The following is a 24,892-nucleotide window of genomic DNA, read 5'->3' on the forward strand; positions in this document are numbered from 1 at the left end:
TTTACTCACGTCTGTGTATACTGTACACATCAAAACAGCATGCCGTTGTCTGCTGGGTGCCAGGGCACCGTGAGATACAAGGGAACGTTTTGGCCGACAAGCTGGCTGCTTCCGCCAACGACACTACTTCCAATGCCTCAATACCAATCCCTGCACTTGACTTGAAACCCTTTCTAAATCGAAAACTCGGGGGGGTATTGGCAAAGCACGATGGATAGACACACAGACAATAAACTCTATGCTATTTAAGCCGCAACTAGGTGATTGGCTGCCACTATCAAAATCACAACACACAGAAGTAACACTAACAAGGCTTAGAACAGGACATACACACTCCACACACTCATATCTCCTATCTACTGGCAATTCACCACATTGTGACAGAGGTTAAGAACCATATCCTCGTCCAGTGCAATGAGTTAGATGCCCTAAGAAAAAACACTTTTTACTGCCCTACCGACAGCACCTCCCACTACACCCTGGGATGCTCATCGGATGATGATGATATGTGGGGTTTAACGACCCAAAACCACCATATGATTATGAGAGACGCCGTAGTGGAGGGCTCCGAAAATTTTAACCACCTGGGGTTCTTTAACGTGCACTCAAATCAGAGCACACGGGCCTACAACATTTCCGCCTCTATCGTAAATGCAGGCGCTGTAGCCGGGATTCGATCCCACAACCTGCGGGTCAGCAACCGAGTACCTTAGCCACTAGACCACCATGGAGGGGCAGGAATCCGCTTTTCAAACTGCAATCACTTTTCACGTTTTTAAAAGATGTTCATAGCTTTCACCCCATATTTCGAGGTTATCTGTAGCACAACCTCTGTACCGTGGTTGTGGCGGCGGTGACTTCATTTTCATCATGGTTTTAATATCATGACATTTTGCCATCCACTTTCACTGCAATATATCATGCCATTGCCATCATTTTATTACTTCCATGTTCTTACCCACGTTAGCGAGAGGACTTTTATGGCCCCTTTACAGCCACGCATATCATTCTTCATATATCTAGTCTTTTGAAATGGCACTCTTTGGCCATCTGTTGGCCCTTGCGCCATTAAAAAAAACACTCACTCATCCTGTGACAAGGCATAAATTGTTTAACCTAAACAATTACAATGAATCAGACCATCAGAAGAGCTAAAGAGTCAAAAGAAGGCAGCATACAGGGCAAGCATGAGCTTGAACCAATATATTTTGCATAGAAATTGCAGCAGCAAGATGCACTCACTCGTACATCGCCATATCATCACCATTTCATGTCAACTAAGGGGAACTTGCTGCCTGGGAAAGAAACCGATTTTTGCCTTAATCACTCCATGCCTTTTCTTGGTATATTTAGCTTCCAGCAGTTCCCATAAAATTGTCAATTTGGCTGTAAAGAAAAATTATGATCTTTACTTATGAAATCCCTTTAAATGGGTCTATCCTCTTTTTACGTCTAAAGTTACCTTTGCAAAAGACTGTTTGCAGACTCTACTTCCCTTCTGCACAGAAAAACTTGTCATACATGTCTGTCTCGACTAACTTGTGTGGCAGGTAGCAGCAGAGGTTGCAGCACCAATCTCCCAGTGCAAGCGCATTGTGATGGTGTCATCTGGTAAAGGCGAGGTTGGAGCAGGCAAGCTGACGGGTGAGGTGATTGACATCATCACCAAGAATACCAGCATGGTTCACCAACTGACAGGCGTCAATGTGGGCTCGGTCTGTGGCAAGGACCGAAATCTTGCCTCGGCGGCTGCCTGGGTGAGTCTCATGCTTGTGTTTACATCTCATGCTGACACATTTGTGTGTATTAGTGCACTTGGGAGCAATGTGAAGGACTGCTGAGTTGGACTGTTTGATATCGTTTACCTAAGTGAAAGTAACAGTTCATGTTACAGCACAAGCAGAAATGACACTTTGTTCCTTTCTTTCATATGTCCGGCCTAGTATGCTATTACATTAAGGCGAACTTGGCTAGTTGGTTAAACATATTCAATCAGGAAAGTACGAGGACAAAGCCAGGAGCGAGCAACACACTAAAGAAAGTGCTGGAAAAAACTTGCCTTTGTACGTCAGAAGTTCAGGAGCAGAGCTCTTGAGTGCGACAGCCAATTTCGGGCCCATTGTGAAAGCTTATCACATGAACTCAAGCAGAGCGACATCACCACACAGAACAGTGTGAACCGAGCTGCCAGAGGTGGCCAACAGGACTACAGAGTTTATTTGCCAACGTACATTTCCAATTTGCGTGCACCGATTCTAAAAAGGCCTGCCATCTCTGGTGCTGTTTCTGTGCCTCGATCACTACAATGGCATAGTCACAAATGGTTGGGTATTCCTAAACTTGGAGTTGGAGCTGCACGCCGTTGATCATCTTTGCTGCTTGTGGCAATTTCCGTGACAATTTAATCCACAATATGCTTGGTGTAATGCTTCAAGTACGTGCTGTGGACAATGCATTTGGGTACCTATCAGGTCCGCGACTCAATTTATACGCTCAAGCTTAGGCCTGGAAATGCGTACAGGCCAGTGGCCTGTATGCATTTCGAGGCCTAAGCTTGAGCTGTCTGTAGACAGACAAGGTCTGTCTGTCTACTTGCAAAGTCTGTTTGTAGACAAACTTTGCAAGTTTCCAGAGTACTGTTCTTGTGTGAATTCTCACAGACGTGAAAATCTCCTGAATCGCACAGCGGCCAGAACAGCCCGGCTCGATATAGTTAAGTCAGGGGTGTCATCACAGCTGCAAATAATCAGAAAAAAAACATATTGTCTATGTCATCCTTTCGCTCGCTGCTGCTTTGATGAAGTGTGCCCAAGCAGAAAGAAACACATGCTTGACGACTGTGAGTGACACCTTTAGTTCACACAGGTATAACGAAATCGTTTTGACACATCTAAGACTTCTGCAGTTATATCAACAATGGCAAGCGTGAAAAGTTATTCGCATATGGCAATGCTAGCCAGAAAGTTAACGTGCATGCCTTGAGGTAAGTTTGCTCGATGTGCCTTCACACAAGGCTTACTCCAATAAATGCGGTGTGGCACATTACTATGACAAATGCTTGGGAGAAGTAATCATTTTTGCTGGGTAAGTGGCTCCAAAACATAACCGATGAAGTAGCGTCAAATACAAGCTCTCGAGCTTTACAGCTGCGACTAATCTTCTTGCGACTGTTTTTGTGAACAGAAAACTGAAAAAAAAACACCTAGGCAATCTTTCCTGTTCCTTTCCTCACAAATAACCATGACAGCTGGTCAGTACAGGTTTTTTTCTTTGCACGATAACAAATTGTGCACGCACCAGCGAAAGCACAGCAGTGACTGCGGTAGGTCCATTGGCTTTAGGCTACCACGCAAAACCAAATGCCCGGTGGCAGCGCCACCTCATTTTCGGGATGTGTGTCTGGTTGAATTCGTCTATTGCTCCCGCCAATATTCGAGCTGGCACCTGCTGTTATGCCAACATTATGTAGCCTTCGTTAACTTGTTTACAGTGAAACACCAGAAACACAGGACAGGGAAGGAGCAAAAGATAAAGAAAAGACAGCGCTGACTCTCTTTCGCTCCTTTCCTGTTCTGTGTGTCTGGTGTTGCGCTGTAAACAAGTTCACGATGAATCCCAACCAACTGGCACAACTTACCGTCTACTAGTAAATGTAGCCGTCTCATAAGACCTAAAGGCCAGCTCTCTCTAGCAATGAGGAGAGCTAAGGTGTACCCTCATGCGGCTTTCACGCTGGCTGTGCTGCGTCGCGTCGGTGCTGTCTGCATTTTCACCTGTGATCCCATCATCGCAAGCCGCCTGTGAAATGCCGGAGTGCCACAGTTTCAAGAACGACGCTTATGACTGGGTGGCAACCGTGCACGCTCCGAGAGGTCGCGAGCCCTGAATGGAAATACAGAAACGGTCCATGGTCATAGACCGCCTTTGAAATGGTGCCGTGGCGTGGCATCAGTACGAATGCATGATAAAGCAGTGCTGGCCAGGCTGGAGCTGCAAGCTCATAGCAGCCTTTGCCCCAATTCCTTACCATCTCTATGCTGCCACCCAGTCCAACCAGACTGCAACTGAGGATGGAACTCAAGAGGGGTTCTTTCTTGAGGCTGCAGCTGAGCACTGCAGTTAACCTTTTAAGGCCTAGCGCAGACTCTGTGTCCGGATCTGGCGTAAATCCACCACCGCCAGAAATCACTTCACATCCCCACCATTCAAGTTCAGCATCATTTGGACTTAGCTATGCCAACTCTGCTAGTACTTAATGATGTACCGCCATATCGGGAATGCGACCTCTCCATATGGAGAGGTCGCATGGATCTAAGACATTAAATCTATCCTGACCTGTTGGAGCAACATTCTTTGCTATGAGAGTAGTCACGCCATGAACACAGAGCCAATTCCTTACTACAGGACACTATCACGTACAAGAAAACTGAAGGGACAGGTGTAATTATAGTGGAAGACTTGCCCATACAACCCAATTCTCTCTATAAAGCCATGGTTGCTGCACAGGATGGCTCTTCTGTGTGCATCTGTCTGTCAATATTCACCGGTTCAAGCCCCACACATATGCCTGCAAGGACAGCTTTATATCGGAAACATTGCAAATCAAAGCTGAAAATAGCCCCGTTGTCGCGGTCTGTCAGTGCAACCAGGGTTGTTCGCCATGTTTTCTGTGCAGCTTGCACTCTGAAGAAGATAAAATGGAAGTGCATGAGTGGCAGACAGATGCATTCGACCATTTATCAGACTGTCTCACTGTTGTTGCAGGCCTTTAGTGTTGGCAACCACTCTGGAAGAACGTGCTGTTACTCGTGGCATCACGACGAGACCAGCGCCTGCCAGTCTTGTGACCATGCAAGAACAGCCAATTTTGTCCACTAAAAAATTTGATCCATTTTCTTGTGCATTGTCGCAGCATGCTCGAGACTGCTTTTCAAAGACACAATTGACTATGTTTCAGGCCAAGTCCCAGCATGGCCAAGACTGCCACAGCAATTGAACCAATGTTGCTCACTGGAGGCACTTGAGGCAGGTCTGCAAAGCATGTTACAGCATGTTCAGGACCAACAACTCCAATGCAACCAACACCGTCCCCCCGAGACATGGTCAGCTATCCATGCGTCGCAGTCATGGCCGAGTGTGATAACAAAAGGTTTTTCTATAGTCAGTGCAAAGTGGAAAAGGAAGCAAAATTAGAACAGCTGGCCCAGGAATGTGTGCTGTCTCTGTGCCTCACTCATTATGTTGTGTATGTAATTTATTGCTTCCATGCCTCATACTTATACGAAAAGATGTTGATGGACCATCAAAATCTATGGGTAAATTGCTGGCTACTTAACGGCAGTCCAGCTGTGTGATATTTGTGTCTAAGTTCGCAACACTTCTCAGGTAACATGATTTGAGTTGCATTAGATCAAGCTGAATTATTGGACAAGTCTGAGTGAGCCTATGATATATTCATCGAGAATGAGTAAAAGTTTGCTTTGAAATAAGCCGTGCTAGGTTTGACCTTCTGGGCGAGTGCGTCTAAGCCCTAGGCATAGATATTTTTTCAGAGGTATGGGAACAGTGAAATTTCATCTTTAATTGAATTCAAATTGAACTGTGTTAATAAATAAAAATATACAAACGAATACTGAATGCCAATGACTTTTTTTTAATTTAAACCAAGAACAAAGAAGTGAAATCTGCTCATGTCCTAGAGCACATAACATAAGCTTTAAAATGTCAAGCAGAAGCACTAGCGGTTGCATATGATGTATCTTTAGGTTCTCTCGCCACAATGACTTGGTGTTTCCTACAGTTGTAAGTATTGTGTGACTGGGCACCCCAGTAACAGGTATGGAAAGATTTTGGAAAGAAATTTTGGCGATACTTGGATAAAGTGCATCTCCATGCACTTTCCAGTATGTCAAAAGATCCTTTTTTGGGGGGATCAGGGGCCCATTGAAGTTTGTTAAACCTTTTGATTGTAAGGTCTGAGCTCAGTGTGCTTGTTATTCTTTTCTGCTAGTAGTCCAACAGTCTCCTAGACTGTTCTTTATCCTTTTTTGCTCAAGCCATGAGGTGTGGAAATCATATAATCTCTTTAAAAATAAGCCTGGGCTCTATATTGAACCAGAATATCCGTGAAACTACGAACAAATGGTCTACTGTGGCGATATTAGTGATAGTTTTAGCCGTCACACCCTAACCACACAAACCTGATTAGCAGAGACCAAACCTGCAACACAATTAATGGCGTTCGTCTGGATTTAGATATTCATGCAGACAAACTATTTGATTCGAATTTAGAACTCGATTATTCGCACACTTCACATTTTTTTACAAGTCGGGGTGAGTTCACCTACCAATGGCCATAGCCTGAATGCACATTTTGATGGTTGTTGCCCATTCATTTATACTGAGCCATTACACCTGCCGGTACTAATGAGTTGACAGTTGTCCATTGGCCCTATAAACATGTAATGATCCTAGTACACATGGAGGAGAAAAAATTGTGTCATGAATCACAACTGTCAACTGAATTTTTATTACAGTAGACTCTCAGTAAACAGAATCTGAAGGGACCGGGAAAATATGTTTCATTTAACAGGAGTTCCGTTTACTGAGAGGTGAACATGGATGCAGAATATAAGCCCGAAACCAAGCATTGCAGAGGCAATAGTTCTGTTTAAGAGATTTCCGCTTACTGAGAGTTCACTGTATTTACAGTGAAATCTTGATGATGCAAATCTTGCTGGGTCACCAAAAATATTCTTATCACCAGTAAACATGGAAAGTTAGTTTGCGAAGAAAGAAAGTTATTGCACATTTTGATTTATTGTTTCCCAGGGCGACAGCAATGTCATGAATAGCTCTGAGTGACTGCTGGTAATGCTTTTGATGTCAATGATTATATAATACTAAATATACTGCACGAGCACTTGATGAACCAGTTTTATTGTGAACAGGGACAACTAGTAATCCTTTCCAAATCTTAGTACGCTTTTCCACAAGGCAACTGAGATCTGTGATAAAAACAATTAAAAGAGCACTTTGCATGCAATAGATCAAAGCCAGAAAATTTTTGAACCACTGTACTTTGTTTTTATTCTTTTCATGTAGTGGTGGTACTGAAGATGTTTTCTTTAAGGGGGGAGGGAATCTGCATTTGTGTCTGCATAATTAAGTTTCACTAAAAATTCTTGAGTGTTCCATGCGAATCGGAGAGTTTGCAGGTGTGAGTAACCCCTACATTGCACACATGCATGGTGACGTTGTGAGGCCTAGCTCCTTCGCTAAAACTATCCGTTTCTTCTTTCGGTTCTTGTTCACCTTTCGTAGGATGTCTGATTGCAAGGACATGGCTGGCATCGATGTGGCAGACACGTGTATTCACAGTACAATAACGCTATTTTCGCTACCTCGAGCATAGCAACATGTGTTGACGCAATGGAGAAAAAAAAATGACACCAACACCATCTCTGCAATCTAAAGGTGAAAGCATACGAAGCATTAAGACCTCGGAAGATTTCATGCTCAAAATCATGAAGGGTACGACGCATCGCTGATTTGACAAACTGGCGGTGTGGATTGTGTGCTCACGCATGCGTTCCCATGCCTGTGCACGATTGCTGCGTCTTCTATGACAGTGTGGGCTGTGTGTGTGTGCCTGTGCAGTAGCGTACGTTCATATGAAACATCGTGGGGCGCAAATTGGTTCACGACAACAGTGTTTCATTACACTGCATGCTAATGGGCCTTAGCCAGGACCACAGGAAAATTTATATCACCTCAAAATTCAGACCAGCCATTATTGTTTCACCGAGGTTTTACTGCATTTGTTTAAACCTCTGCCCTTCCGGACACCTTATCATGGTGGGGGGAGGAAATAGCAAGGAGAAACTGGTTCACTTCTTGTCCTTACCTGCACGTTGAAACATACTTGCAGTCTGTATGTACAAACATGTTTTGCAGGTGTGTTAAACCGTCAGTTGGCAAATGTTGTGCCAACAAACCTGCTCAGAGACAATCTGCACAGTAGTTCATTAAAAAATTACGGCATATTCACGGGGTGAATGGTGATGAATGGGCGAAGCTCCGGAGGGATTCATCGGTAAACTGTGAATCTTCCGTGTAATTCGCCCAGTTGATCATCATGTAAAGACGTGAGAAACGCTGTGTGTGTATATACACAAATCAACTTTTATTTGTTCTTAGACGATGGATGGCTTGCGATGTCCCTTGCCTCGCGCGCTCGCCCATCGGGATTCTGTCTGCGAGCGCGCGCTGCTGCCGTCTTGCGCTCTCTCCGCTGTGCAGCCTTATCCATCCGGCGACTCCGAGCGCGCGCCAACAGCGAACGGATTTTATTACAACGCTCCCCCTAGCGTACATCGCCGCACTAAATCGAACGATTGCCTTCAACCAATGACACGCGCCATATGTGACATCATTCCTAATTTATAAGATCTCGCGTCTTTCATCAACTACAAGTACCGCTTTCTAGTTTATAACATCTTGCATCTTTTCATCATCAGCTACAAGTACCACCATCTAGTAAACACTACAAGAACTAAACGAGAGGTGGCTACATACAGGAGACGGTACCGCCATCTAGTGAACACTGCAAGAACTAAACTAGAGGTAGCTACATACAGGGGACGGTACCGCCATCTAGTGAACACTGCAAGAACTAAACTAGAGGTGGCTACATACAGGCTACAGGGGACGCACAGCCCACGCCCTAAGGAGCTTCGCCCCTAAAAAAATGGTGGTACCACTAAAGTTGACTCAATACTCTGATAATTGTGCTAATAAGTATCACATGAACTTTGGTTCCTATTTAAATTGTGCTTGCGTCTATTCAATTTGTTGCTTTAGAATACCAAGACTGCCCAAGCTGCCATGTGAAGTGATGCCACCTGCTTCAGCTGATGACGATTGAAGACTATTGAAGTCATGCACTTTGTGATGTTAGCCTGTTAAGCAGCACCTTGAGGTTGCACATTTTGTCCATTTCGGCTCATTTAGTAATGGTGCACATGAATTGAAAGATACGTAATGCCTTCTCTCTTTTTTTAATTATTATTAGTATTATTATAAACTTGTGTTCGGACATTGAATAGCTTTACAAGTTATTTGTGTGGTAATAATTGTTTGCCATCTATGTGAAAACTTGGGAATAATCTACGAAGCAGGATTTTTTTTCTTTGCCATTGTTCACAAATGCAATTGTGAACTCTGTCTTCCTTTGCATTTAAAGGAGTAGCCATGTAAGCTGGGCTGCTTCAGCTTGAGTAAACTGAATGGTTGCACATATAATGTTTGAAAGTGTGTTGTGGCAATGTCTTTTAACGAAAAAAACCTTTTACAGCATAACATTAACTATACATATTATTTACATCAAACAGTTTTATTCCCCATTTTTGCTGTTCTTATATGGCTGAATTCCTAGAAGTTCTGCATGTAAAGTGTTGCAGTATGGCGGCATTATTTGTTAAAGCACTGTCTTTTACATCTGAGTTACTATTCACAGCTAAATGTATCTGCCAGCAGGAACAGCAGCCATAATCTAAATGCATGCTTAAAAAAAAATGCACAATGAACGTCATGAGGGAGCATCTGTCATGGTCTTGTTTCTTTATGGCTAGAGAAGCTGCGGCTAATCCCACCTAGTCTTTGCTTCGAAGTTTGTTTTATTGAAAGATGTATTTTTGTGTTCTTTTCATCCGAAATCACTTTTGCCATAAGTGCAAGCTAGTTGCAGCTCTCATAGTGAGCATGCTGTAGTTTCAATTGTATATAAGGTTGCATGTAACCAAGTACATCTGGCTTGTGGTACTGTTAGTAGAAAGTTTATGTAATGTTGATACTCTTTGCAATGCTCTATAAAAAGAGGCAAAATAAAGCAAGAAATGTGCAGTTCGTTTTCTATTCATTTTTTCTTAAAATGGCCACCAAGCTTTTTTTTTTCATGGTTTTCTATCTAGTAACAGAAACCTGTACATTGTGTTAATGTTTCGTATAATGTAGGATTGCAGACTGGGCATGTTGATTGAAATGCATAGCACTTGAACAATGGTACAAAAATGGGATCCAAAAAATAGAACACGTACAACGCTGTATGCATTGTCTTTTTCTTCCTTTGTTTCTGTCTTTTGCACTGCTGTTCAAGTACGAAGCGTGTCCTATGCAGATGTTCCATAAGTGGGATTCGGATAAATAGAAAAAAAAATGGCTAATATTTACCTGTTGTTTACAATTGTTTAAAAGTCATTCAGATGAGGCGCAAAGCAAGGATAATGTTTTTTAAAAACTTTGGCCACGGAGGCCGCATTTTCGATGGAGGTAAAAGTTTGGTGGAGGCCCACCTGTGTACTTAGATTTAGGTGCATGTTAAAGAACCCCAGGAGGTCTGAACTTCTGGAGACCTCCACTACAGCGTCTCTCGTAATCATGGTGTGGTTTTGGGTCATTAAACCCCATCAATTATTTTTATTGTTTCCTAAAAACTACTTGAAATGAGAGCTCGCCAGTCAGTATGTGTCCAAGTTCCTGGTTTGACAAAATAGTTTTTTTGCTTGTTTGTCCTCTGAGGGATAAATTTTTGAGCCCATTGAAAGGTAATCACACAACAAGTCTGCAGACTTACAAGAAAATCCTCTGACTGCTTGACTGATCTTTATGCAAGTTTGGGTTGATTTTATGGCATTGCCACGGAGTATTTGTGCTGAACAGATGTTGCATGCCACTTTGAGAAAATGCACATATTGAGAGGACGTGTGAAGGATCTGTCCATAGAATCTTAATAGGAAAAAAATAACTTAGTGGACTGTCCAACTTATCTCTACGTTATTTTATATTTACAACAATGCATTTAGTGGTATCTAAGTGTATGAAATGTTTCTTCCTGTTTTCCCTGGTTTCTTTCCTTCATTGTGATAAAGGGTTGTTGTGTTCCCCTTCTTTTCTTACTCTGCTAAGAATGTTATTTTGTCAAGTTTTAATGTCATTAAATGCCAAACTGTGGCAACAGCTTGGTGTTAGAAGCATGTACAGCTTTAGACAACTTTTGCCTGCTCAATTTTATGGATTCCATCCATTGTTCTAGCAAGATGTCTATCTGTTGCATGCAAAATCATTTGCCTCCCACTTTTAAGAGTAATTACAACCGAGTTGGCTGTGTGCACACAACTCACAGGTTCTTTAAGCCAGGCTAATGAAGAAAATTTTTTACGGCAGCTACAACGTTTTAGCTAATTGTGACTGCCTGTAAAGCTGATCTGATCTCTCATCTCATCTTACTGGAAACTTCTCTCAACACACTAAATTGCCGTGTTGTTGACACCTCTGTGATGGCATATGCTTCAGCCACTGTGGACTGCATTGTGTTTCACATTCCACGGTGTTAACTCGCAAATTGCAGGTTTATTGAAAAAGGCTACCTTAGTACTGTGTGACTACTAAAGAATGTCCACACATTGAATAAATCTTATACATTTGTGTCTTGCAGTCAGCCGAACACTATAAAGAACACTTCCCTTGCATTTTTAGTTTTTATAACTGAAGCCAATGCAGTTGCATATTTCATGGCACATTCTCACTATTCTCCAAATTACCTACGCTGTCATGTAACCTTTGTGCAGCCACTGTGTAAGTAAGGCCAACTCGTGGGATTTCAAATGAAATGTGTATACGCTTCACTGTAACAGCATCTTCATGGCTCTTCATTTCTTATCTGAGTAAAGTCTGCTCTGGGTACTGGAGTGTATTACACCACATGTGCATATGAGCGTCCCAGCTTGTATAGATGCCTTGGTTGCTTTAATAGCGCATCAAAATCGAGACCATACACTTACATGTCATACTATTATTACCATAATTGCATAATATATGTGGACTGTGCTTACAGATGTTTTGAATTGTCTAGCTGGAAACAAGATATTCATGTGCTGGTTACATTAACAGCAGAGCAAGCCACTGGCAAGAACTGCAGCTTCACTTCTAAGCCCTTCTCTTTCTATCTGCTCTTTGTTCACAGCACGGTGGTAGGGTTTACCACTGCTGGAGATGTGCCATAGCTACTAAGCAGCCCGCAGTCTGTGCCCTAGAAGTTTCACCATGGGATTTATGTAAATCTGTCACTACTACATTCAGCCAGATTATTCCCAATGTTTTTTATCTTTTGGTGGCAGATGATACAAATAGGTTCATGTCCAGTCTTTGATCTAAGAAAATTTTTTGTTCAGAGCATTCAAATTTAATTGATGCACAATTGGATGCACATTTGTTGGGTATGAACTTGGATGGCCTATCAGTATTGAAATTGTCTTAGCATTTTCAGTATAAACCTTGCAGGTCGCTACCATGCTTCCCTAGTGGGCTGGTGCTTCATAACACATCATACAGTATGTCCTTAGAGTGGAATTTTGCTTGTAGAGCCAAACTTAACAGGCACATATTTCCATCTTGAGAGCTGTCATGCAACAAAAGAATGTCTTCAGACTTGTTCGTAGTCCTAAATATTTAATACAGGTCTCCGAAACATTTGCTGTCACTATATAGTTACAAAAACCTCAGCAGCTTTCAGCGTAGTATGGACTTCGTTGTTAAAAAATTACTGCGAAATTGTGAATGGTCCAGTCATTTAGCCTGCTGCAGAAATGGACCCCCTCTCCCCCTTTTTTTTGACTCAGTACTTTATGTAATGTTTAGAGTATGAGAAATAAAGCTTTTTGTAGAATTTAATTTTTAAAAATAACTAGCAAAGTTATGATCTTCAAAACTTGTACATCAAGTAATGGGCTGTTCGTGCAATTTTCACTTCAAAAATTCCTTACTAGATTAGACTGAATGAACTTGATGAGAGCATGAAAACCTTTGTGGGTGAAGTTGCTATGCTACTGTTAGAATCTTGTTAACGAATCGTGATTTGTTCTCTAAAGAGCGAGGGGCACACCTATCTTCGAGTGGTATAAGATACTGTTTACCACTGCCATTGCTACTTAAGCTGTATTAACTAGTACATCACAAAATGTACACCATGTGATTAATGCGGACTGATGTTATGAATGGACACTGAGTATTCAGGTGCACAAGATTAAAGCTCACAGTTGAAGTTAGTCTTAACAGAGGAGTAGTAAGCACAATGTGCAAGTTTAGGGCACTTTTGGTTCATTTCCCGGAACACTTTTGCGATTACATTAGCACTTGATGAAATGCAACTGCTACTGTGTGTGTGTGGGGGGGGAGTTGAGTTTTTGGCCAGAAGTAATGTGTTCATCAGCATTCAGCCTGCATTTTTCACTTGTAACTGTATGGCAACGCTAATGATTGTCTGCTATAATACTCTGCTCTCGAAGCAGAAAAAGTCCATCCTTCTGGGAAAAAAGTGGTACAACATAGTCTCAATACAATTGGGTAAACTTGACTGTCCTGTCCCCTGTTCCTTTTATTAATAAACATGGGGGCAAAAAAGTATTTTTATGCTGTTCCAGTCTGTCAGATGTGCTTTTTTCATTTGTATGACTTGGTTGTTGCATGTTTGCAGCCAGTCAAAGACTGTGCAAACACTGGTAACGTCCAGATGTTAGCTTATGCATATAGTAGGTATTTTATGCACATGGTAGCAATAGTCTTCAGTGTAGCACTCTGTGTGTCGAGCTTTTGGTTTTATTTTGTCATTTTTTCCGCTGGTGCTGTATGTCTTGTGAGAAATAAAAATATTTACAAAGGCTGTCGAAACCATGTACTTTCTTGCATTGTCGGTATAATACAGCAAGCATTTCCGTGACTTATATAAAGGTGCAATTTAGAAAAACGTTCCGGACCCATATCGTCAAAGTCCTCACGTGAACATGCCATTCGCATCCATCTGTTGTCATAGCATTGTTGCCTTGTCCCACTAGACTGCTACATCATTTGTGTGGAGAGGGAGCACTTCACATAGCGAATGCAGTTGCTGATTATTGCCAGAAATACATTCTCCCAGCTAGGCTTATGAAAAAAAAGAACTTCCTCTATGTGGCCTGCTATTTTAATGAACTGGGGTAGAAATATGGATACAAAAGCCCTGAAAACTTAAGTCTACTCCACTTGTAGCTCAAAAGGGCAAAGAAGGCCTAAGTTACCATTATTTACTATATTCAAAATGATAACTAAAAATGAAATATGTCTGTGATAGATTGAATATCGCAGACATTATTCATTCTTAGCTCGTGTTTGATTACAATAAGAAGGCTACAGATTGCTGGACTGACCATTGATGGGTCTTTTGGGGCTGAATTCCCTGATCTAAAATTTTAAAAATTCACGTTTTTCTAGCACTAGAGCTATCAAGGCTGGGTATTCATCCATTTTTATAAAATATTGATTTCTGAAACATCTCTAAAATGTCACAGTTCTCACTAATAATGAAATATATGTGAACTTACTTATCTGTATTTATTAATAAACATTCGAAAATATGTATTTTCAGCTTTGCCACCTTCACGAACATGGTGAAAACATAATCGTATACTATTGGGGTCAGCCAGAGGTAGTTGCTTAAAAAAGGCAACTTTTCAGTAACATACTGTGAGTGACATAAACGATGAACTTTCCCTGGCCCACTAGTTGATCGATTGTGTAGTATGTAAGTATGTGTGCCTGCAGTGTTCGAGGAGCTTTGGGGCTGTAGTAGATAATTTCGTTAAGATCACGCCCATTTTGTGAACATTGAAGATTATTCTGGAATCAACGCAACCGCTAGCGATAATTGTAGAATGTTCGACGCCACGTGTAAATTCCGACCACAGCTCTATTGCAGATATTGCCACCAAACATCATGGTAAAAGAACATTCCTATTGCATATTCACTAAGTCTACATGCAAATAAAATGTTGAAGTTTCATAGCTGCCCACTGAGTATGTTGTTTCATACGCGCAAATGAATTGCAGCTTGCCACTTCTGGCAAAGTTAAAGCACCAGTTGTGTCACTGCTTGCAATGACGGAGGTGCTACTCTGATTACTGCAAGCTGCTACAAAAGGAAAATTTTGCTACAAGCTGCTTCAAACTGCAATTTTTCTTTGTAACTGCTTCAAACATGCCCCAAAATGGCACCAATAAAATGAAGATTAGGAACTTTTGGCCAATTTGCAAGCCATAACACAAAACACCTCTGCATACTAGCATCCTAGCCTACGACTAGCATGCGGCTTCATTATTTCTGATCTCATTCATGTAGCAAGAACTGGCATATCAAGCATGTAGCTGTGTTTATTTCCTTTTTCCAACTCGACATGCAGGCTACTTTGGTGAAAGGTAAAAATTACCTAGATTGCTTTGATCTTAGACCAGTTATCAACTGCTGCTTTGGCAACAGTTTTATATGACTGTGGTTACTTTTACAATGGGGTGCTCGAATACTCGTTTGATCTTGTTTCTGCCTCAACTACTGGTATTTTAAATATATAGCTCATTTTGCAGTGCATGTCATAACCATCTGTTTAATTGTTCTTTTCTTGCAGTTTATATTTATTCTTGTCTGTGAAATGTCTTTATTATAGGCAACAATACTATTAATGAGACACTTCAGCAATGATTTTGACTCCAGGAGTTGTGTGGCAGATTTTGAAGTCTGCTTTTAAAGGGACACATAAAGGTAACTATTAATTCAACATTGATTGGTGAAATAGCAGTCTAAAAACCATGTAGTGTTAATTTTGTGCCAAGGAAGAGCTTATTTTGAAATCAAATCATGTTTGTAGTCTGCATCGGGTTAGCGCACTACAAATTACACACCTCAAGTGGAACATGTTATGTCACAATGCTGTTCGACTTTATTGTGTGGCTGCGGACACTAGTAGCAGCAAAACGAAAGCAGTGGGAGCCACAGCAGCAACAACAGGCACTTAATACAGTTCTGTCATGACCTGCAGGATGGCAGACGTGCTCGGTTGAACTGGGCCTCCCCAGATGGCATGACCTGGCCAGTTTAACCAAGTGAAAATTGAACTTTTGAACTCGACGACATATTGAGTGCTAACAGACAGGGACATGAGAGAGACGACAACACAATTCTCTCATGTCCCTGTCTGTTAGTGCTCACTATGTCAGCGGGTCCCGTTTACCAACACGCCCAATAAATGGCATTGCTGAACTTTTGAACCAGTAGTGTCATTCCCTATAGTAACGTCCGGCAAGTCTTTTTTTCATAAATCGAACGGAAGTGAACAAACAGCATTTTATTATGTTTCTTGATGCACGGAAGGTTCTTTATCTAGTGCAGCTAGTTCGATCGATTACTAGTGATTAATTGAAGGTCGTACCTCTGACGTAATCAGGATTATTTTACAAATGTCCTATCATTGCGCATGTGTTCTCGTGCATTTACATTAATTTCTTGGCAAGTAGGGCACTACTGATGATAATATTGTCATTTTATACGTTGTGATACACTGAGCTTTCACTCTGACATAAATTTTTATTTGACTTTAGTGTTCCTTTAAAGCACCAATAGCTGGTCTGAATTAGATTTTTTCCTGCTTAGAAAATGCTTATGGCTGCTCCAAAATGGTTCTTTTTTTTACCTTGCTTCAAAATCAGCTCCAGAAAGTAAAAAGTCACTTCCATAACTGCTGCCTACCGTAAGATTTATTCAGTGGCATATAGACAGCTGAACAAGAAAGAGAATGATGTGGTGAAAATTGCAAACCGGAGTGTTTCCAAACCCTCACCTGTACAGTAAATGGCACCCAGAAGTGTTTAATCCCAGATGCGCACACTGTTATGGTACAGCAGATCTGGTGCACATGGTCTGGACCTGCCCTTCTTACAACGATCCCAGCAGAAACGTAGAATCCTGACCGCCGCCGAGTCCCAAGGGATTCCGGCCGACGGCTAAGGGTATAAACGGGGGGCAGAGGCCACAGCCTCCTCCCCAATCATTCCCGACAGGTGCGAATAAACGTTATTTCTCTCTCTCTCTGCTGCATAACAGCACATATATAGAAGGTAGTGCATATCTCCATGAATATTTTTATTCTAAGTAAGTTGATAACAATAGTACTAAAGGGGTTTTCAAGACAAGAGAAAAAAACTCGCATGCAATTATCTAGAATCCTGGGAAGTGTGGAGAACTTCATTAAATGATTATTTTGTCTTTCTGATACCAGTTTCTTAAATTTGGTAGTGATGTTCTATTGAGTGCAGTACACCCATAATACTTTATGAAGTTTTGGATGTTGACTTGAGCTGTTGCATACAATATTGACTTAGAAAATCTCATATAACATGTAATCAGAACTGCACAAGGTGGGATCATGGGAGGCACACAAGTTAAACAGAAATCATTTGGGCATTGCAGTCCAAGTATGATTCATAACCTAATTAACAATAATTATTGGGTTATACTTATCTGCCCATGCTTCTCATTTTTTCAATGCTTTATAAAGTTTGGGTGGTTTTATGATTTTACAAATAATGCATCAATAATTATAAAAAATAATTTTGCTAGAAAGTTTCCCTCATTATATAGTCTTTTCAGCTTTTAACTGGAGTTCTTTTGATGGTAAAAAAAAATGCCAAACATGTAATTGCTTCAAGCAAGTCTATATAGACTTTTTTTTTTCTGAAGTAGGCATCACACTCACGGCAAACTAGTGACGTGAAAAAGTCACTGCAGTCTAAAAACAATGTGTTGCTTGTTTGATCTTTGAAGGTCCAAGTTCAATGCTTCTTATGCCTAGCATCAAAAGTTAAATATCTTTAATAAAATGCATTTGTATCTCATGAAGGCACTTGTTCAGGACGAACAAGTTATTCCTGTTCTACCATCTTGGTGTCTTGTATGCACAGTGCTAAGATTCAAGTTGCTTGGCAGGTTTCTGTACAACCACAATGACTGCAAACAAGTCCACAAGGTCCAAGACAGCCCAACGATTCTTGGAACAACAGAAAATTGGGCTAGTTAGTACGAATTCCTCGTGAAAGAAGGCACGAAAACAAGGAGCACAAAGAAAGAGAGCCAAAAAACAACAATGCTAACCTTCAGCTAAAAGATTGCACTGTGACAGAAAAGAAAATACACCCAAAAACTTATTTGGACATGCTTATAAAATGTGTGTAATTTCAGGTCATAGCTTGTGCTTGTGTTCGGTCCACTTCTTCTGTGCCTAAGTTTGTGCACCTTACATTTTTCCACAATCAACAATCCTATTCCAGACATAATAATAATAAGGCATTTCTGTAAATGCTTTCCCTTACCTGGTTTTCACTTTACTTCTTTAAAACCCTTGCAGAGGAACTACATAAGCGGTGGGGGTCCAATCAGGATCACATACACTCGACCATTCAGGATAAGAAGTGAACTCTCCTAGGTTCAGTGGAAGTTTCTGGGTTAATGATGGCAACAATGATGTAGACAAGGCCATTAGTCCACAATGGCATGTGGGGAAAAAAAGCAATGAGAAAGTGAGAGTACAGGCTTGAGGGTGAGCCACACAGGACCTGTGAGAAAGATACATGAACTGGTAGTGAGATGTAAGGTACCTAATTGAGAAATCTGTGGTACATTTTGCAAAACAGAGACAAGCTGGCAATGTGACAGAGACACGAAAGGCCGGGCAGGCCTGTTTCCATCTTTGATGAGGGTGCACATATATTGTATGAATGTCAAGAGTGAATGAACCTGATGGTACAATTTCACATCATCTTAAGTGTGTCTAGGAGATAACCTTGACGAGGTTCCAGACTGCAGAACCAATGCAGACAGTTCTTTAAGAAGGTGAAACAGCTAAAATTTTAAAAAACATGCTGTGTTATCACAGCCTCGCTACAACTAAGGTTTGGTAAACCACCATCCCTTAATTTTTCAATTTTGGCTTTCCTTATCTTAGCTTACCCTATTTACACTATTATCCTTTCCCTCTGTAGAGGCGCAGTGTAAGTGCACTACGCATGCATCGACGCTGCTAAGGGGAAAGCACTTGCTGCCCTGGTGAAAACAAGCACCTTTGCAGAGATATGACTTCACTGTCATTCTTTGTTTTATCACTGTTGATCACTTAAGCCACCATTTTTCTATGAACTGTCGTCCTATTTGGACAGCCCATTAATGGTTGTTCTGGTGGCTTTATGCTGTTGCGCCTCAACTGTGGCACAGTTCAAGTTGGAACTTTTTAGAGGCTCCCGTGTACTCAGATTTGGGTGCACGTTAAAGAACCCCAGGTGGTCGAAATTTCCGGAGCCCTCCATTACGGCGTCTCTCAGAATCTTATGGTGGTTTTGGGACGTTAAACTCCACAAATCAACTTTTTAGAGGCTAGTTAATACAGGACATGTTATAGGCACTCATGCTGCATTTCTTTATATAATGATCGAAATAATAATAAACTACAAAAAACACTGCATTAACAACATTATATGCTCAGAAAATATAGAATAAATGCAACAGTGCACATTTCAGAACATGAACACTGTTAAAATGCATCATAACATTTTAAACCTTATGAAGATCAAATTGCATGGAGCCCATAATAGTAAGCACCACTTCACCTACATAGTCCCACGGTAGACACAGCAGATACCAAATATGCTCAGCCATTTTGTGAATCAGATGGGTGCACCACAGCAGTTTCATTGAGGTGATGGCTTACACACATAAAATTCACTCAATAATAGATTGTAAGAGGAAAGATGTATCTGTGGCAAAACTGGAAACTCTTACTGCTAACAAACAACACATGCAGGAGCACAACATAAACCTTGAGCGCTAGAAAATAAGGACCTAAATTAGTCTAAGGTCACTTGAGCAGTTCACACTTTCATAAAACTTGAGGCTGCACAATAGAATGAGTCCAATGCCTTCCCAGGAATATAACTGCCATACAAGGATGAGACAGGAATGGAGCAACAACCAGTGCTTCGTTGCACGTCATTGGTCATCATGATGGGCATAAGTGTTTGGTTTCGAAGCTCCAGGTTCAGTTGACGGGGATCTTCATCACCTTCCACCAATTGAGAAGAGGTGTAATGGATGTGCATTTTTCGACTCTACAGAACAACACAGGGAGTCAGAGCAGAGCACCATCCAGAAATATTGTAGCGACCATAAGCACGTGTCGAGCGAACTGAGAGAGACCAGCATCCGAGCGTTGGCAATACTGCTGAATGGAGACTCATCATCTTCACACGTAAGACCAAAAGCTGAGCTAGTTAGTAAGGATTTATTGTAAAAGAGGGTAAGACATGCAAACTTGGGCACAAAAAGAAGAGAGCTAGGCAACACAGATGCCAACTATCAACTGAAAGGACACAACGTGGTTGAAGAGAAAACAGACATAAACACTTATCTGCATAGGTATGGCAGTGCCACCTGTCAATTCGGAACACAAATTTTCTACATATACTTTCGATGCCATTTGAAAGTGCTATAGATGAATAGCCATTATTCGTGAATTTTCCACTTTGCGTAATAGTGAAATACTCTTTGATGATTCCAAGCATGCAGTGTGGCTCAGCGCTTCAAGTCATGATTTACAGATGTCTCACTTTTGATTTTAGTTTTTGATGTTTGAAGTAGTTAGCTTTCTATCAACTGCAGACCATGTGCGTTATTTTCTATTCGTATTTAAAATTTATTTCTCATTATACTGCTGCCGACAGATCCACAAAAATTGTTTCCTGGTTATTTTCATCTAGATTACACATTTTTTTTCTTGTCATATAGCCTAGCAAACTTGAAGGATGAGTGATATTTAGTGTTGTAAAAGTATCACACAAGACTGTTTGAAAGAAAGTATGATTAACAACATAATGCCTGTATTTAGTGTTAATTTTTCTAATTATACATTTACATCTTTACACATTCCAATCACTCAAGACTATTTAAAAAAAGTACAACCAACAACACAATGCCTGTGCTTAGCGTTAATTTCTCTAACTATACAATTGCCCTTATACATACTCCAATGCTTTTTGCTGGTTTGGTGTCATGTAGTCAATAATCACCAAAAGTTGCTCATTTATTTCTGTTTATTGCGGGACACTGCATGTGAATGAGTTTGATGCCAAATGATGGTCATCTTCTATAACGTGCCCGAGTAAACTTACCGCTTATCGGAAAGTATGTTCTAAGCACACTTTCCATTCTGTAACGCCTATGTGAAAAATTAACGAAGTGTTCTTAGTCTGAGGGCTATGAAGTGGAGTAGCATCAGTGCACTGAGTAATACTTCATTGTAAATTTAAACCTTCAACTATGAAAGGTCGACCATGCCACAATTTGGGCAAGGGTGGAATACAGAACCAGCACAAACTGGCCGCTATTTCATAGTTTTGGTTAGTCAGTTGCAGAAATTGCACTGTCATTCACCTGTTATGCAAGAGTACCTAGCCAAAATTTATGTTTTATGAACTTTCAGTTACACACACATCAAATATTGCTGTATATACAATATAGCATTGTCATGATAATAATATAAGGTGAGATCAGCTGGATTCTAGTAGTAAGTGCTGCAATGTCTCTATGCTTCCACAGTTATCACATGATGGACTTGTGGTACACCCTATGCGATACATGTAACTGTTCGTGTATGCATGTTCAGTCGAAGGCGATGTTATAACGTCTCTAGGTGGCAAGGGAATGAGTGGGATAGTTCCGCGCGCAGTTTTAGGTCAATACAATAGAGAAAGCTACCATAGTGAAGTGGCAGGTAGTCTTTTTTTTTGGTAGGCATATCTTTTGGTGATGTTCCAAGCGTTGGCTTTTGTAAAAAATATCCATCTAAAATTCCTGAATAGTAGTCCAGTTCGGGCAGCTTCATCAGCTTTTTCATTTCCCGAAATACCAGCATGACCAGGTATTCATTCAAACGTAATGCTGTGTCCAGCTGCCTTAACCGTGTGATGGAGAATGCCTGGCGTACCGCGATGAGAGGCAATTGTTCGAACAAAAAATGGACATGATCTGCTGCAAACAATTAACATTGCGCAACATATTTAGGCCCTGTGTGCAAACCTTCAAAACATTGTCGGGTCATACTGTCATTGATCAATTACTTATCCGATATTGGCCCTGTCAGAAGGCTTTAATAATACGACACCTCACATAGGAAAGCCCTGATTTACCTGATACGCTAATGTAAATAGTTTTATCGGGTTCACTTGATTGCAACTTTTTTTTTCATATCTTTCTTTTCTCTCTACTAAAACCTTTCAGTCCCCTTCCTCACCCATATCCCATATACAGAGTAGCATTCCAGCGATATATAGGCACCGGCAAAAATCAGTTTTTTCTAGTAAAGTCTCTCTCTCTCTCAGCTGGTGGCATAGTATCTAATCACTGTACTACATACCATGAACTGCTTTAAGAGTTCCTTGGTAATGCTTAAAAATAGAAAATAACTTAAGTACTTATCAATTGCTTTAAAGAGATTATTATATAATGGAGTATGTGCAACCTATTCAGTGCGGATTATACAAACAAGGAGCTATAGGTGGACGCTTGGTAAACCGTAAACCCATCAATTATCGGAATCCAACAAGAGTGCTATGTGCAGTTTGCAAACACAGGAAATAAAATTGCCAGTTGCACAGGGTACCTGCATTGATCTTGTGAAATCCTCTTGACGTTTGTTGCAGACTGTTACATAATGGCATTATGATATGTTATTTATAGTTTCCTCTTGCACTAAAAACAACAATTAGAACAGAGAGACAAACACATGAATTGAGTCCTATGTTGTGTCTATGTCCCTGTTGCTGTCTTTCACGCAACAATCTACATGTCGGAGAGAAAAAATTTACAAGAAAACTACTATTTTTCCTGTCACACTTGTAAATTTTGTGCCACACTGCTACCCAAGAAAGAGATGTGCTCTTTCATACAGATGGTAACTGTGATGGGTACTTGAGCAGCACAACAGGGATTTCTTATTTCAGGCAATACTTAAGTAGTGATGTGTTATATAATATAACCAGGCCTTAGAATATACTTTAGGTACAAACACAGCAGATGCGCCTATTGCACAGTGCGTGCTGGGCACGCCCATGGCAGCTGAGGCCGTAAGCTGCCCCAAGGTTGAGAATAGCAAAGTAGTTTTCTTGTGGTATAATATAAATAACAATATTCCTAATCACAAAAATAATAGTTTAAAAAATACTGTGAACTAATACTATAACTGAGCTTCTGATAATAAATTGTTTTCGGGCAACTGTTTCCAGACGCTAGCCACTCCAATGTAGCGATGCAAGTTTGGCAAACGGAATCGCCGGCAAGTATGCTCCACAAAGTGCGACAGCGTGCAACTGACACTGCCCCACTCTCTCAAAATTCACTTCAACTGTGTGACAGGGGTACTATCTGCAACTATGCCAAACAGTGCAAGTACAATGAAGGAATAAGTAATGTGCCCAGGTATCTCAAGGCACAAATGACAAATATATCAGATATGATTATTCGGCTGTTACCTTGTATTTGTATCTCAACTACTTACTGAGCTGGTATCCTGTGCAGTATCTCTATACAATTGCAAAGTATCTCAGCCAAGTCCTGCTGCTGCATAATTAAGCTACCTCCTTTTCTTGCAATTTAAGGCAATTTACTTTGCACATATTTAACACATAATAAAGGACAACCAAGACCTGCTGTCTTTGATACTTGCTCTGATGATACTCACAAATTCTCTAAGGCTAATGGATGCTAATGCTAATGGATTTGTCCAGATGACTTTACATAACTTGCACATGATGTCACAGACAGGTTCTCTGCACTGGGTACCTAAAGCTGGCAGCCACTACGAATTTCTATCTTATTATAGAATATAGGTGCAGGGGGAGGATAGAGGGCCTTTCACCCCTCACGTTATTTCGTACTCTGCCCGGTTTCTTCTGTTCGCCAGCTTTGCCAAGGGGGAGTCCAAAAAATTACAGGGGACACCGGCACTAATCTGAAATTACAGCTTCTTGCTTCATGCGGTCGAGCAAGAGTTCATGCAGCATGTTAACTGGCTGGTACCTGAAGATGGTGACTACAGCGACGTCAATGCAAGTTATGTAGTTTCATCTCAACAAATACAAAGGAACACTCCACGAATCTAGCACCTTTGAAATACATTCATTCAGCTTTATTTGCCAATGCTGCTGAGATGTCAAGTTAATAAAATTTTACAGAATAATGAAGTAGTACTTTAAACAAAGGCACTCACTATGTGCTATGGTTCTCATGTGGAACTTGTATATATCAGTGGAAAAAAGATTTTTCATCCCGACTACTTCCCGGATCCGTGTCCTCCTCCATTTCTTCAGAGGAATCTTTGCAGTTTTCTTTCAGTCTGTTTTTCTCCATCTCTGCCTCCAAATTCCGCAGTCCTTGTAGCACCTTGTTAACGTTTGGGTTTTTGTTCATATATTTCGGTTTTGGTGTTATGGGTTTGAAAGTGGTCACATAAGGTTGCACACGGAGACTCCGCATAACAGCAGCTGCCTCTGATGGTGCTCGTAGCGCTATTGGCGATTCAGATAATGAACTTTCACTAGAAAATGAGTACTGACTCCTTTCTGGGCTAAGATGTGGGGAATTCAGCACAGGTGTTGGCATTCTAGATACCTGGATGTCTATCTCAGACCGATCATCCCAGTTTTCTGACGTGCAAAGTTCATCAGGAATGTTTCTACACAAGTCCTGGGAATTGTAAATGTCATCATAGGCTTCCTTCGCTGCCAGCGCGTCTGCCAGCGTCTTGGCTTGGCCCTCACGTTTGAGGGTGCCCTTTTGGGCTGTTATTGCCAGAAATGCCTCCGTGGATTCATTTGCTCCAGGCTTTCGAGTCTGACTTCTAGAGCCTGAGCTAAGACCTTGCTTGAATGGCAGTGGTTTTATGAAAGGATCAGCTTGTTCACAAAAAATCTTTTCCAGTTCATCTGAAGT

The 24,892-nt window shown here is 41.1% G+C and overlaps 1 protein-coding gene across 1 annotated transcript; it reads left to right on the top strand.

Annotated features, from left to right (window-relative positions):
* Positions 1 to 1,522: 1,522 nt before the first annotated feature.
* LOC142776099 (flotillin-1-like) lies at positions 1,523 to 8,920 on the top strand. Its single transcript, XM_075879045.1, has 2 exons — positions 1,523 to 1,757; positions 8,863 to 8,920. Exons 1-2 carry the CDS (start codon positions 1,599 to 1,601, stop codon positions 8,890 to 8,892), a joined length of 189 nt encoding a protein of 62 aa, XP_075735160.1. The 5' UTR covers positions 1,523 to 1,598; the 3' UTR covers positions 8,893 to 8,920.
* The last annotated feature ends 15,972 nt before the right edge of the window (positions 8,921 to 24,892 follow it).

The sequence above is a fragment of the Rhipicephalus microplus genome, chromosome X (assembly GCF_043290135.1).
Source record: "Rhipicephalus microplus isolate Deutch F79 chromosome X, USDA_Rmic, whole genome shotgun sequence".
NCBI lineage: Eukaryota > Metazoa > Arthropoda > Arachnida > Ixodida > Ixodidae > Rhipicephalus > Rhipicephalus microplus.